This window comes from Felis catus, chromosome B3, assembly GCF_018350175.1.
Source record: "Felis catus isolate Fca126 chromosome B3, F.catus_Fca126_mat1.0, whole genome shotgun sequence".
NCBI lineage: Eukaryota > Metazoa > Chordata > Mammalia > Carnivora > Felidae > Felis > Felis catus.
The window spans coordinates 41,366,694-41,381,918 of NC_058373.1; the positions used below are offsets into that span (position 1 = coordinate 41,366,694).

The 15,225-nt window shown below is 37.8% G+C and overlaps 1 protein-coding gene and 1 long non-coding RNA gene across 12 annotated transcripts in view; one reads left to right on the forward strand and one right to left on the reverse strand.

Moving 5' to 3' along the window:
• LOC109500638 overlaps positions 1-4,116 on the forward strand; it is a 52,659-nt gene extending 48,543 nt beyond the window's left edge. Inside the window, exon 3 of the long non-coding RNA XR_002742897.2 lies at positions 3,477-4,116. This is a non-coding gene — a long non-coding RNA (uncharacterized LOC109500638). The remainder of the gene's footprint in view (positions 1-3,476) is intronic.
• USP3 (ubiquitin specific peptidase 3) overlaps positions 1-15,225 on the reverse strand; it is a 103,568-nt gene that overhangs the window by 39,256 nt on the left and 49,087 nt on the right. For 10 of the 11 annotated variants that reach the window (XM_045059179.1, XM_023255240.2, XM_023255239.2 and 7 more), the window contains 5 exons: positions 14,766-14,849; positions 12,807-12,888; positions 11,504-11,586; positions 9,190-9,303; positions 6,369-6,482 (listed from right to left, as the gene is read on the reverse strand). In XM_045059179.1, coding sequence (XP_044915114.1) covers positions 6,369-6,482; positions 9,190-9,303; positions 11,504-11,586; positions 12,807-12,888; positions 14,766-14,849 — 477 coding nt within the window. The remainder of the gene's footprint in view (positions 1-6,368; positions 6,483-9,189; positions 9,304-11,503; positions 11,587-12,806; positions 12,889-14,765; positions 14,850-15,225) is intronic. The other variant, XM_045059181.1, reaches the window with a different exon arrangement.

Genomic DNA, 15,225 nt, shown 5'->3' on the forward strand with positions numbered 1-15,225 from the left:
GCGTCAGGCTCTGGGCTGATGGCTCAGAGCCTGGAGCCTGTTTCCGATTCTGTGTCTCCCTCTCTCTCTGCCCCTCCCCCGTTCATGCTCGCTCTCTGTCCCAAAAATAAATAAACGTTGAAAAAAAAAAAAAAAGAAGAAACTGGGCATCATAAAGCAAATCCCATAGGACAAACATAACAAAGATACAGAGGCAATGAGACAACAAACATCATGTTAAGGAAAGCAAGGAGTTTAAAAAAAAAAAAAAAAGGCCTATCGAAATTAAAAGCAAGTATCTTTCTTTTAAGTAATTTCTATGCCCAATGTGGGGCTCAAACTCACAAGCCTGAGATCAAGAGTCAAATCAAGAGTCACATGCTCTACCAACTGAGCCAGCCAAGCACCCCAAAGCCAGTATCTTTTGACCCAGCAATTGTCTCTTGAACCAGCAACTGCTCTCTTAGAACCTTGCACATACACGTATGAGACTATCCACTGCAGCACTGTCTCCAACAGCAAAAGAAATGGTCTATATAACCACTGGTAGGGGACTGTATATAAATTATGATACGACCATAAAGTAGAACACTATGTGGCCATAAAATGAACAGAGAAAGAAAGTTATTGATACCAATATGAATCACTTCAAAGTAGGAAAAAAATTTTGCTACCACTTGTTAAAAATTATACACACACACCCCACACTTGTATATACACAGAGTATCACCAAAAGGATACAAAAAAATCTAGTAACTATGACTGCTTCCAGAAAACAAAATGAATGGCTGGTAAATAGAGTAAAAGAAAAAACTTTCATTGTATATTCCTTTTTTCATCTTTGGAAATTTGGGGCCATTTGTATTTTATCTATTTAAAAAACATAAACTTAAAGGTACTTTTATGAAAAGGAAAAGGACAGGAAAAGCAGGACATACTAGGTAGCAGTAAGAAGTGTGGTAAGTAGATATGCATGTTGAGAAGGTCAAACTTTGGCAATGGTTACCTGCTGGCTTTTGGTCTGAGTAGGGAAAAAGGAAGAATAGCTTTGGTGGTTTCTATAACCAAAGGTGCTGATTACATTTACAGTGTATTTTTTTCTGCATTTATTTAATGAATGAAAGCTGTTCCTACTTCCAGATGCATGTTTTTATTTCATTCCAAGGGATCAAATTCCCGAGACACTGTCATAGGTTTTAATCAGGAAAATGGGCTTCCTAACATTTTTTTTTTAATGTTTTATTATTTATTTTTGAGCGAGCACACACAAGTGACGGAGGGGCAGGGGAAGAGGGGGACAGAGGTTCTGAAACAGGCTCTGTGCTGACAGCAGAGAACCTGATGCAGGGCTCAAACTCAGGAACCATGAGATCATGACCTGAGCCGAAGTCAGACACTTAACAGACTGAGCCACCCAGGCGCCCCACTTCATAACATTTTTAAAATTTTTTTTTTCAACGTTTATTTATTTTTGGGACAGAGAGAGACACAGCATGAACGGGGGAGGAGCAGAGAGAGAGGGAGACACAGAATCGGAAACAGGCTCCAGGCTCTGAGCCATCAGCCAGAGCCTGACGCGGGGCTCGAACTCACAGACCGCGAGATCGTGACCTGGCTGAAGTCGGACGCTTAACCGACTGCGCCACCCAGGCGCCCCATAACATTTTTAAAACATTTATTTGGACACCATAAATATAACAAAAACATAGTTCAAGACTCCCTACACTTCTACATAGGCACACTATAGGAACTTTACCCTGCATACCTAATAGGAGTAACAGCTTTAAGAAGAAAGCCCCACACCTCCCTCACACCTGGGTGTTGTACAGTAACCTTACACTTAAGCTTTATCCTGGATATAATCTCAAGATCTAGATCTAACCAAGAGAAAATTATTCTTTGATTAAAATACAATGGGGAACAATCTCAATTACTGCAGAACTAAATGAAAGCCCTGCGAACAACACACAGTCATTCTACTCTCATCAGTCAGTAAGGAAATCTAAGAGTTCATGTATATTAGGAATCACTCCATTTCTCAACTTTTTTTTTTTTTAAGAAAATAATCCAATTTATTTTCTAGGGAATGGGGCCACCCCTCTCAGATCTAGGGTGCCGTCCATCCTTAAATAAACAGAAACTTTGGTTACCTTTTCCAAGAGTCCTTTCCTTTCATCGGTAAGGGAACAGGATGTGCAAAATTAAGCAGCTAAAAATAAAATCATGCTCACAGGCTACAGAAACTTTATACAAAGGGCAGAGATGTGGGCAGACTTAGAAGAAAAGTACAATTCTATTGAATACAAGTTTCATACTGTTTCTAAACTGATTAAGAATAAAGGACCTGAGGGGCACCTGGGTGGCTCAGTCGGTTAAGCATCCAACCCTTGATTTTGGCCCCTCCCCTACTCGTGCTCTTTTTCTCTCCCAAAATAAAAAAATAAGCTTTAAAAAAAAAAAAAAGAAAGAAAAATAAAGGACCTGAGTCACCATGGGGACCAAGCAGAATAGTATAAAGTTAGTTGGTGAGCTTTATTCAGGCATGTAGACAAATTACTGCTCACACATCTATCATTTACCAACTCCACAAAGACCTAGGTTCTAATTCTGGTCCTACACTTACCAGATGCTTAAGACTGAACAAGTTTACCTCCTCTCAGTTTTATCTTTTTTAAAATGGGGCTAACCCTTCCTACCTTGACAAATTTTATTGTTGGCTTTTTTAATTAAAGTCAGACATAAAAGACGTAAAGTACTGGGCACATAGCATTCAATAAATAGAAACTATTTTTATATAGTTTATAAAACATATAAGCTATATAAAAACATATAAAATATGTATGTATTTATAAATATATAGTTTACAAAACACAAAGACTAAGTCCCTACCAAGAGTCTAACTAGGAGACTGTGTTAGAAATGTTAATATTAAGTCCAAACTTGGTTAGTGGTAAATGAAACCGTCATTTCCACCTTTCCTACTTAGAGTCAAGAAACTTTAAAATCCTGGGGCACCTGGGTGGCTCAGTCGGTTGAGCATCCGACTTCAGCTCAGGTCATGATCTCGCAGTTTGTGAGACCCACATTGGTCTCATTTCTATTAGTGTGGAGCCTGCTTCGGATCCTCTGTCCCCCGTCCCTCTCCCCCTCCCCCACTTATGCTCTCTCAAAAAATAAACATTAAAGATTTTTTAAAATTAAAAAAAACAAAAGAAACTTTAAAATCCTTACAAAATTTATCTCCTCTGGAAGGGGATTTAAGTGGCATGATATATAAAAGAAATTTCCTTCAAAACAAAGACCAGGGGGAACAACAGTCAGATCCTCAAGGCTAGACTTTTCAAGTTAAGGTAACAAATGACAGTTCTGTTTATTACCTTTTAAACATTTCTTTATATTACTAATATATCTAAACTACTATTAGGCAATAGAGCAAGAAAAATAGCTAACTTTTACTAAAGCAGGCTGTTGTGTTTTTTGTTTGTTTGTTTTTAAAGGAGAGGAATATACATTAGATGCCCACATCCTGACTAGCAAGAGCATGGACACGCTTCAGGAGGATAAAATCAGCAGAAGGTAGCAAAGACTGTTGTCAAACACCTGCAGTGCCTCAAATCTGCCACTACCTGAATCCCTACAGAGATGACTAACCAAGGAGAAGAGGCAGATTCCTCTGACAGCAAGGCTGTTTCCCTTATCAAGTGAGGCCAGAGACAGCAAGGAAAACACAGTGACTCCACAGGCACATTAGGATGTGGCCCAGTTACCTTCTGAAAACTGAATCCCGATGGACTAGCCTTGACCAGTCTTCTAACACCTTTAGAACCCAGCCCAAACAGTGAAATGTAAGACACATATTTCTGCAGTTGCATTTGAATTTTTTTTTAGTTGAAATAACAAGATGGTGTATATGGTAATTATTCTTCATAAAAGTTTGAAAGTATCTAATATCTAAAAGCTATAAAGAACTTATCAAACTCAACACCCAAAAAACAAATAACTTAGTTAAGAAACGTAAAGAAGATACGAACACTTTTCCAAAGAAGACATCCAGATGACTAACAGACACATGAAAAGATGCTCAACATCACTCATCATCAGGGAAATATAAATCAAAACCACAATAAGATACCACCTCACACCTGTCAGAATGGCTAAAATTAGCACAAGAAACAAAAGCTACTAGCAAGGATGCAGAGAAAGGGGAACAGTCTTACACTGTTAGTGGGAATGCAAACTGGTGCAGCCATTCTAGAAAACAGTATGAAGGCTCCTCAACAAACTAAAAACAGAACCCTACAACCTAGCAATCGCACTACTAGGCATTTACCCACAGGATACAGATGTGCTGTTTCAAAGGACACATGAACCCCCATGTTTATAGCAGCACTATCAACAATAGCCGAAATATGGAAAGAGCCTAAATGTCCATCGATAGATGAATGGATAAAGAAGATGTGGTGTGTGTATGTATGTATGTGTATGTATGTATATATGTGTGTATATATATATATATATATATATATAATGGAGTATTACTTGGCAATGAAAAAGAATGAAATCTTGCCATTTGCAAGTACGTGGATGGAACGGGAGGGTATTAAGCTAAGTGAAATTACTCAGAGACAGACAAAAATCATATGACTTCACTCATGTGAGGACTTTAAGAGACAAAACAGATGAACATAAGAGAAGGGAAACAAAAATAATATAAAAACAGGGAGGAGGGCAAAACAGAAGAGACTCATAAATATGGAGAACACACTGAGAGTTACTGGAGGGGTTGTGGGAAGGGGGAGGGGCTAAATGGGTAAGGGGCACTGAGGAATCTACTCCTGAAATCATTGTTGCACTATATGCTAATTTGGATGTAAATTTTAAAAAATAAAAAAATTAAATAAATAAATAACATTAAAAAAAAAGAAACTAAAAATAGAACTTCCATGTGATTCAGTAATTGCATTATTAGGTATTTACTCAAAGGATACAAAAACACAGATTCAAAGGGGTACATGCACCCCAATGTTTATACAGCATTATTAATAATAGTCAAATTATGGAGAGAGCCCAAATGTCCACTGACTGATGAATGGATAAAGAAGATGTGCTATGGGGCATCTGGGTGGCTCAGTTAGTTAAGGGTCCAACTTCAGCTCAGGTCATGATCTCACGGTTACTAAAGCTGAGCCCCGCATCAGGCTCTGTGCTGTCAGCTTGGAGCCTGGAGCCTGCTTCGGATTCTGTGTCTCCCTCTCTCTGCCCCTCCCCTACTTGAGCACTCTCGCTCTCTCTTTCTCTCTCTCTCTCAAAAACAAATAAACATTTAAAAAATTTTCTTAAAAGACGATGTGGTATATATATTATATTATAATATATATATAATATATATATACACACACACAATGTATTGTATGTATACAACATATACAATGGATTCAGCCACCAAAAAGAATGAAATCTTACCATTTGCAATGATGTGGATGAAGAATGTGTTATGCTAAGTGAAATAAATTAATCAGAGAAAGACAAATACCATATGATTTCACTCATATTTGGAATTTAAGAAACAAAGCAGATGAACATATGGGAGGGAGGCAGTAAGAGAAGAGAGGGAAACAAATCACAAAAGACTCTTAATGATAGCGAACAAACTATGGGTTGATGGAGGAGGGTGGGAGACAGGCTAGATGGGTGATGGGTACTAAGGAGGGCACCTGCTGTGAGGAATACTGAGTGCTGTATGTAAGTGATGAATCACTGACTTCTACTCCAAAGCCAATACTTCACTGTATGTTGGTAAACAAAAATTTAAATTAAAAAAAAATTTTTTTTGGAAGAATCAAGGAAATTTTGTCCAGTATGTTTTCCTAGAGCACCTAAGTTATTTATAAGGGCTTTGTTTTCAGAACAAAATATCCTACTCCCTGTGTTTGTGTGTGTGTGTGTGTGTGTGTGTGTGAGAAAAAGAGTGCATGAGAACATGTGTGCACCAGCAGGAGAGGGGCAGAGAGAGAGAGGGAGAAAGAGAATCCCAAGCAGGCTCTATGGTGTCAATGTCATGTTAGTGCAGAGCCCGACCCAGGGCTTGATCTCGTGAACCGTGAGATCATGACTTGAGCCAAAACCAAGAGTCAGACACTTAACGGAATTAGCCACCCAGGCACTGCCCCTACCCTTTGTTAAAGTCATTTTTAATGTCTATATATTATTTAAACATACACATTTGTCTAGTCAAATGATCCAACTCTTGTTCTTCTCATTTTAATAACAAAACAAAATAAAGCCAGTCTTTATTATTTAGAATACCACCGCTTCATAGGAAATTGTTCCAGGAATAGTATGAAGACTAATATTGATTTTTAAAATATGCTTCATTAAGTAATACTTACCTAAAATTTGGCATGATCTTCCAAACAACATAAAATAAGGACTCTGGGCTAAATGCAGTCTGGCTACCTTGCCATAAAGCACAGAGTGTCTTTCTAAACTCTTCGACCAAAGACCTGGAAAAGAAGAAAGCGAGAGGCTACTATTTCAATGCATAATGTCCAACTGGCTACAACTCATAATAAAAGTGAAAACATATATGCTTAACTTGGATGTAAATTTAAAAAAATAAATATATTTAAAAAAATGAAAACATAAAAAGGGTTTGGTTTCTTCTAACCTAATTCTGACAGTTAAGTAAGAGCATCTCAAAAACCCACAAAAAGAGCAGCAATTATAGACAAAACTAGGTTTTTTTAACCCCACAACGAACATTGAGTGTGCCAGAGTAAAGGTATACTTGTACAATAAAGCAACAGAGAAGTTACAAATTACTTCAAAATGTACATTTTTAAAAAACTTTTTAAGTTTTTAAGTAACAGAATCTCTTTCTCCATTTCCTGTAGTTTTCCTTCTTACCACTTACAAGGAGCACTTCCCAGACCTCAGTGTGTGAGAATCGGCTCATTTCTGTCTGAGACAATTCATCTGACCACAAAGCTTCAACACTCAGCTCTACACCATGACTCCCAAATCCAAATCTAAAAGCCAGATTCTCTCATGACCACATTTCAGTCAGGTTTTTCCAGTTTCCAAGGGGAATTTTCTTCTGAATGTCCTTTGTCACTTCAAACCCAATGTACACTAAAGCTGCTCTCTATACTCTCCCTACTACCGCCCAATAACCATTGTCTTCTCTCATAGGAACAGAACTTCCATTTTTTGCTTGGTGTAAGAACTCCTGGAATAAAAAACTTTGAGTGTGTTCAACTTCTGAGAAATTTCCTTAAAGAGAAAGAGTAGTCGTCATTAATCCCTTCCTTCTTCCTTCTAGCTGGAAGGACAAAATGGTGGCGATCCAGCACCACTCTGAACTATGTGGATGACAGCCCTACCCTAGGGTTGGTGGAACAGAAAGCTAGAAGGAGCATGATGATGGTGTCAAACAGCCCTAGAGGGATAATCTCTAACTTTTACACGAGAAAATAAACGGTTGTTTAAGTCACTATTAATTTTGTTTTCCTATGCAGGTAGCTAGAATGAAACACCTCCAATAACCAGTTAAACTGAAACATCACCAAACAATTTCAATACCTGTGTCTGTCAATACACCTACCATCCTCACAGATACCTGACTGGTTTCTCAGAGAATCTCACTAATAGCTCAACCTTTGTCATCCAGTAGTGTGCTCACAAATCATATTTTTTGCTTCCTAGTACCTGAACCTTCTTCCTGTATTTGAGGAATTCCCCACGTTAAGAGTCTGGGTAAGAGTCAGAGCCTGCTTCCCACTATGGAAGTTGGAAAGCCCAGATACTTGCTTTCTCAAACCACCTTGCAGCCAGCACTCAGGTACATGGCCTGGGTCCTGCCTATTTGAAGCAGAAGTTAGTGAGGCGAAGAAGCTGGGGCAGTGGCAAATTCCTTCTGATGACAAAGAACATCACCTGGAGTACAGAGGCAGCAATAATAGCAGAAACCGCAGCATTCACCCAGCACTCAACTCCAGCAGTGCTGGCAACAGGAACTCTGGTGTCACAATGGGAAGTGTGTTAGAGGACAGTAATATCCTTATGGGATAGTTCCATGGGGTGATTGTGGCTACGGTTCTCGATGTCTAGATGTCAGACCTGATTTTCCACCCATCCAGTAATAGCTTACCAACAGACTTTTAATAAATTCTTTTTCTGCCTAAGATGGCCAGAGATAATTTCTGCAATTTATAACTAAACCCTAAAAGACACTAATGCATCAAGTACTACTCACACATCCCTTAATTTTTCTAAAAATGTATTTTTTCCTCCTTATTTCACTGCTATCCCCTCCAACCCAAATACTATAAAGTGTGAAGTCTCCTTGAATGCAGGCATTTTTCCAGTTCATTCTATATGCTGCTAGCAAAGTAAACTCTTAAGACATCACTTATAGTGGTATGACTACTCCCTACTCCAATGCCTGGCTCTAAAGTTCCCTGATATTTTGGCTCTATGCAAACTGTACACTATTCTAACATGTTCTATCGTAATTTCCCTGAGCGTCTTAAGCAGAATAATGTCAGATCGTAAAATGGTTTTTCAGAATGTGTGGGGATGGGGTGTGTGGGAGCAGGAATGGGCAGGCAGAAAGAATATTACGTTAAAATATATACCAATTATAAAACATAGCCTTATTTCAGTAATGTTAAAATATGAAAAAATGTGCCCACTGATAATAGATAATAGAGATTATCTGAACCCCAGATAGAGCACAGCTGCACTGAATTTGCATACATATCGGTTCTCAATAATCATTTGTCAATTTTCCCTTCTCTGTGTCAACTAAAAATTGATTGCATTGTCCCATAATTAATGTGAGGACTACAAATTAATTTTATTAGCCAAAAGAGGTTTATCTACTGTTGTAAGACAAATCAACTCACAAAGGCTAATGATATTCATGCTGGTCTAAACCTAGAACTGTGTTTCATATATAGATGTCAATTTGAGAGCTCAAATCCACAAAGACTTAATAAGTAGAGAGCTAAATTTATCCTCCCATTAGGTAAACAGAAATAAAGAATTCCAACAATTATTAAGATTACCAGCTACATACTTAAACACAATTTTTAGAAGAGTGTTTTAAAATGTATGTGCCTATTAACTCACATAATGAAATGGAAATCACCAGTAAGAGTCACTTGTTTTGTAGCTCAAAGCCAGAAAGGACATATTCTTAGAACTCACACATTGTTATCCCCTTGGCTCCTGGTGTGGTATGTTCGCCTTCCTGCTGTTTTCCCATTCCTTAACTCCACAGCGGGCAGTTCTTTGAAATAACAGCAAAACTGCTCAATGTTACTATTTTAAAAGGAAGGGAAGAAAATTATTTAAAAAAAAAAAAAAAGAAAAGAAGAAAAAGAATTTACTAGGACTGTAAAGAAAGTTGTATAAAACCCACATGTGAATTTTGAAAATGTGATTTCACTTTCTCAAGAAATTGCTTTGAGTTTCCTCATTAAGTTTCTTCATTTACTCTAAGAAAACAGTATTAACAGATGACTTTGTAGAAATGAACAAAGACCTTAAAGCAAAATCTCTTTAAAAAAAAAAATTCCTCACTTCTGGGGTGCCTGGCTGGCTCAGTTGGAACAGCATGTGACTCAATCTCAGGGCTGTGAGTTCAAGCCCACATTGGGTGCAGACATTACTCATATAAATAAAACTTTAAAAAATGTTTCATTATATCCTCAATTCCCCTCCCCCAAAGGTTGTCACCATTTTTGGGTGGGGGGTGCGTGTTTCCAGGTATTCAATAATTTCCTCAAATAAAAACAAACCATGAAACCAACCATATTTTTTAGATATACAGTACAGAGTAATAAGGAGAATTCTGCAGTGATTTGAGTTTCTTGTTTGAAAAAACTAGATAAGTCAAGAGATAGTATCTTTAAGGTGGGACCAAGTATGATTTCTGTTCCTTATTAGCAAGGTGGCCTTAGGACGATAATTTATTCTGGCCTTTGATGGCGCATTAAAATCTACAAGTATATGGCTTTCAAAATAATTTCTTCTATATAACTGAGGTCAACCTTGTTGGGTATTTTATTTTTACTACTTCTTACATTTTAAAGATCTTCTAAACATCTGATCTTATGATCATATTTAAGACTCAACTAATGGGGGGGCAGGGTACCTGGATGGCTCAGTCGGTTAGGCATCTGACTTTGGCTCAGGGCATGATCTTGCGGTCCATGAGTTCAAGCCCTGCGTTGGGCTCTGTGCTGATAGCTCAGAGCCTGTTTCAGATTCTCTGTCTCCTTCTCTCTCTGCCCCTCCCCCGCTCATGCTCGGTCTCCTTTTCTCTCAAAAATAAATAAATAGGGGCATCTGGGTGGCTCAGTTGGTTAAGCGTCCAACTTCAGCTCAGATCATGATCACACAGCTGGTGAGTTCAAGCCCCACGTCCAACTCTGTGCTAACAAGCTCAGAGCCTGGAGCCTGCTACCGATTCTGTGTCTCTCTCTCTCTCTCTCTGCCCCTCCTCCGCTCACACTCTCAAAAAATGAATAAATGTAAAAAAAAAAAAAAGTTAATTAATTAATTAAATAAATAAATAACATAAGACTCCCCTAGGTGGCTCAGCTGGTTGAGCCTCCAACTCTTGATTTTAGTTCGGGTCATGATCCCAGGGTCATGGGATTGAGCTTAGGATTCTGTCTCTTTCCCTCTGCCCCTCTCTCCTGCTCATGCACTCTCTAAAAAAAAAAAAAAAAAAAAAAAAAAAAAAAAAGACTCAACTATAATCAGATTCAACTCTGAACAAGGTTCCCTATAATCCTGGGGTCTGCATACTACAGCCCACAGGCCAAATCTGATCCTGGGCCAGTGACCTTTCACATTTAAAAATTTTTTCTTTAATGTTTATTTATTTTTGAGGGGGGGGGGAGGGAGGGAGGAAGGGAGGAAATAGCGGGGAGGAGCAGAGAGAGAGGGAGACACAAATCTGAAACAGGCTCCAGGCTCTGAGCCATCAGCATAGAGCCTGATGCAGGGCTTGAACTCATGAACTGTGAGATCATGACTTCAGCTGAAGTCTGATGGTTAACAGACTGAACCATCCAGGCTCCCCAGCAAGCTTTTACATTTTTAAAGAGATGTTTATAAAGGGTTGGGGTAGAAGAGAGGGGGAAGAGAAGATATGAGACACTGTGTGTGGGATGCAAAGACTAAAGTATTTACTATCTGGCCATTTACTGAGCAAGTTTTCTGACCTCTGCTCTAGTTCATTCAAGAAGCAACAGGATATAAATAATGACAACTAACAGTTACTTACTGCTAGACACTGTTCTAAACACTTTATATAAATTATATTATTTAATCTTCCCAACCATCCTATGAGGCAGAACTATTAACCTCAATTTTACTGATGAGGAAACTAAGGCACAGGGAAATGAGATAGCACGCCACATGACTAGAGTTAGTGGCAGAGATAAAATCTGAAGCCTGAGCCTTTGCTCCTAACCGTTTTGCTAGAAACTAACTCTGATCTGAACATTACCTGAGTGACTGAAGGATGGCATTCATGAAACATGTGTTCCCCAAATTCCGAAGGCCTGTGGCACAAATGCCAGTGGTGCTTCCCTGTAAAATGGGATAAGAAAAGGCCATCAGCAATACCAAGAGAAGGCTGTGTCAGACATCAAAGCAAAGGCCTATATTTGAAACTCTAGCATCAAACCAATTTGGAATTGGTCCTTTTTTGTCCAATGAATATTTCAAACTCTCGTTCTACTAAGTATCCAGATATTTTTAAAAGCCTACTTTTGATCTTAGGATTGTTCTCAATGGAAGTACCCCGTGGAAGCTTATATGGAAATCAGCATTAATAAATACCATGGAGTACACGATATAAAAACCAGGAAGATCCTTAAATGAAATAAAGTTTTAAGACTGAATGCTTTTACAAGATTTTATTAAAACTACTACAAATTGAAAAATATAAACATATACACCTCAAATAAATCTGTCCCCAAACTTTTAACTCTAAGCCATGCATAAAAGACCAATATATGTATTCCTAGCAACAGGATATCAGTCTTTAAAACGCTACCTGAATTTCCCTTAAAGACCAAGGCTTTGTTTTCTGATTAACTCTACAAATGCACCATGACATCTAAATATTACACCTTAGAAGTGAATCTACCAATCCAACACAAAACCTCTCTGCCCATAACTCAGATGGCCAGGGAACACTTTAAGCTCTTTATCGCACAAAATCATAACACTTCAATTAAGTGCATGTCTAAACATAACTAGCATGACAGCAGAGAGGCAGGTGTAGGGCAAAATTACTGATGTATTTATAAGTATTTAGCGACCGTTAAATTTTTTTAATTTATTCATGGCTCATACATCTGGTAACAGATGGTTACCAAAATGAGGAAGCATATTCTTTCATGATAGACTTTTATTAATGAAGTCCTAAGAAACAAAACTTACCAAAACCTCAGACCCATAGAATTTGCACTTAGGACCTTTAACAGAAGGAAGCAAAGAACTTTGGGATCTTCAGGAACAGAGTAATAAGATACATGACTAGGCTTTCAGAATGAACACTTGCTAAGGGAGAGGAACACAGTAGTAATCCTGATGGAAGGAAGGCACTGACAGATGGACTCACTGGGGTATTTAGTCACATCAAGAATCATTAGTACAAGTGGCAAACATTTCGTAAAATATTCCAAATCCAAGGCATACATTTATGAAAGTTCATAAGGACCAACATTAGTGTTAGAGATGTAACAAAAACAGCGACTAGGTCTAAACCAATTCCTACATTTGCATAAATTTTAATTACTTACATTTACTTTTAATAACTTGGTGTTTAATGATGAATTTTCCAAAAGTTTTCTTTTCCTATGCCTGTCAGCCGTGAAAGCGGAGCTATTAAAACAAAAACAGACAGTAAAAAAGACACTGACGCACACATACTACACAGCCTGTACTTCTGCCTCTAATCCTAGACAGGGCTTCTGTTGCTCTATTCAGATTACAAGAAGGGAGGAAGCCCTTGAAATGAGAGGGGCCAAAGAGTACTTAAACTCCAAGTATTTTAACTAGTTGAGATTTTAAAGAAATCAATTCTTCCCTTATCAGCTTTATAATCTATTTAGTCAGTAAGACATGCATAAAGACTTCAGTTAATGAAAACTATACCGTGTTTTACTCAAAGACCTCAGGCTATTTTCTCTCATTATATGATTTAAAAATATTGTATTGCCTTTACATTTAAGTTTCCTAAGAGACACCTAATTTTGGTATGTTCATACAACAGCTTTTAATATCAACTGCCAAAATAAAATAAATGGTACCTGATGACTAGGGGTGATTTGTACAAATTTCACTAGCATCAGCAGCCATTCCAGAGCCATTTCTATGTGTACAGCTTCAAAGCCATCACTGTTTAGATTTCTGTTTATTGCTTCAATTTTGGATTCAGGGAGTTTTATCTGAATAACAACCTATCTTGCTAGAGCTAAAAAATTCTATTCACATAAGTACTGTAATTTCTTTATGATGGCAAAGCATCTCACAAGTTACTGTAATTTCAAGTGACACAGCCCCTCACAAAAGAGGAAAAGAAGAGGGGCGCCTGGCTGGCTCAGCTGGTTGAGCATCCGACTTCGGCTCAGGTCATGGTCTCACTGTCCGTGAGTTTGAGCCCCGCATCAGGCTCTGTGCTGACAGTTCAGAGCCTGGAGCTTGCTTCGGATTCTGTGTCTCCCTCTCTCTCTGTCCTTCACCTGCTCGTGCTCTGTCCCTCTCTTTGTCTCTCAAAAATAAACATTAAAAAAAAATTTTTAAAAAAGAGGAAAAGAAGAAAATAAGATCTTGTGCTATCATAGAGGTGCAAAGGGACAATAATATAACAAACCTAATTTCCCTTAAAAATAATGCATAAATTTTAGTGCTTCTAAGAAGACCTCATAAAACATTTGACAAGGATTTTCGAATATCAAAGGTAACTCTATAATGATTTTCTATCATTTTATGTCCTTTCCTTACACCTCCAAAATTCCTCTTGCAAATAAATTGAGTAGCTTATAAATTGATGGGTAATAACTTTTTTTTTAATTTTATTTTTTAAAATTTACATTCAAATTAGTTAGCATATAGTGCAACAATGATTTCAGGAGTAGATTCCTTGATGCCCCTTACCCATTTAGCCCATCCTCCCTCCCACAATCCCTCCAGTAACCCTGTTTGTTCTCCACATTTTTGAGTCTCTTCTGTTTTGTCCCCCTCCCTGTTTTTATATCATTTTTGCTTCCTTTCCCTTATGTTCAACTGTTCTGTGTCTTAAAGTCCTCATATGAGTGAAGTCATATGATATTTGCCTTTCTCTGACTAATTTTGCTTAGCATAATACCCTCCAGTTCCATCCACGTAGTTGCAAATGACAAGATTTCATTCTTTTTGACTGCTGAGTAATACTCCATTGTGTGTATGTATATATGTATATATGTATATATGTGTGTGGACATACACTGATGGGTAATAACTTAAAAAAAGGGCTCATGGACTCTTGGCTATAACTTATGATAAATATTAAATGAAATAAATGCTCAGTTATGACCATTAACTATGGGCACAGTTTCAGATATCCAAAGTAAACCCAAAGTTTACTTCACTAACATTTCAATCACACTAAAAACATGATGGAAGTTATGGAACTCATTAAGAAAAATCCCACTCAAAAATTCTAAACAACCCCTCAACCCCATTCTATCTCCCTTCCTTTCCCAAAGCCTATTACTTACTTTTCCAAGTTCTGTAAGTGTTCTCTGACTTTCTGTACCAGTCCCAGCTTGGTGTCATTAACCACAAAATCATCACAGCGATAACTGCAAGAAAAATATTAATCAGTGTGTGTAAAGAGCTTGAGGAAACCACAGTAATGAAATCACTAAAAGGCCTGGCTGCTGCCAAGAAGATCACATGGCTCTGCAGGCAGTTACTGTCAGTGGTAAGTTTAAAGAGAACTTGGAATCCACAATGGAATGTTTTTTAAAAGCCTTTTAAAAAAAGCCATGCAGGCAATGATCACTAGCTTCTTTTCACATTTTTACTCAAAAGCTCTTCAATTTCTCCTTCAAAAACAAAATAAGCTGCTACAGGTGTTACATTCTTTTTAGTGGTGCATAATACACAGAAAATAAAAAGCACCAAGTCGATTCACATAGCCTCAAGCCTAAAGCTTTCAGGTGATATTTCCCAACT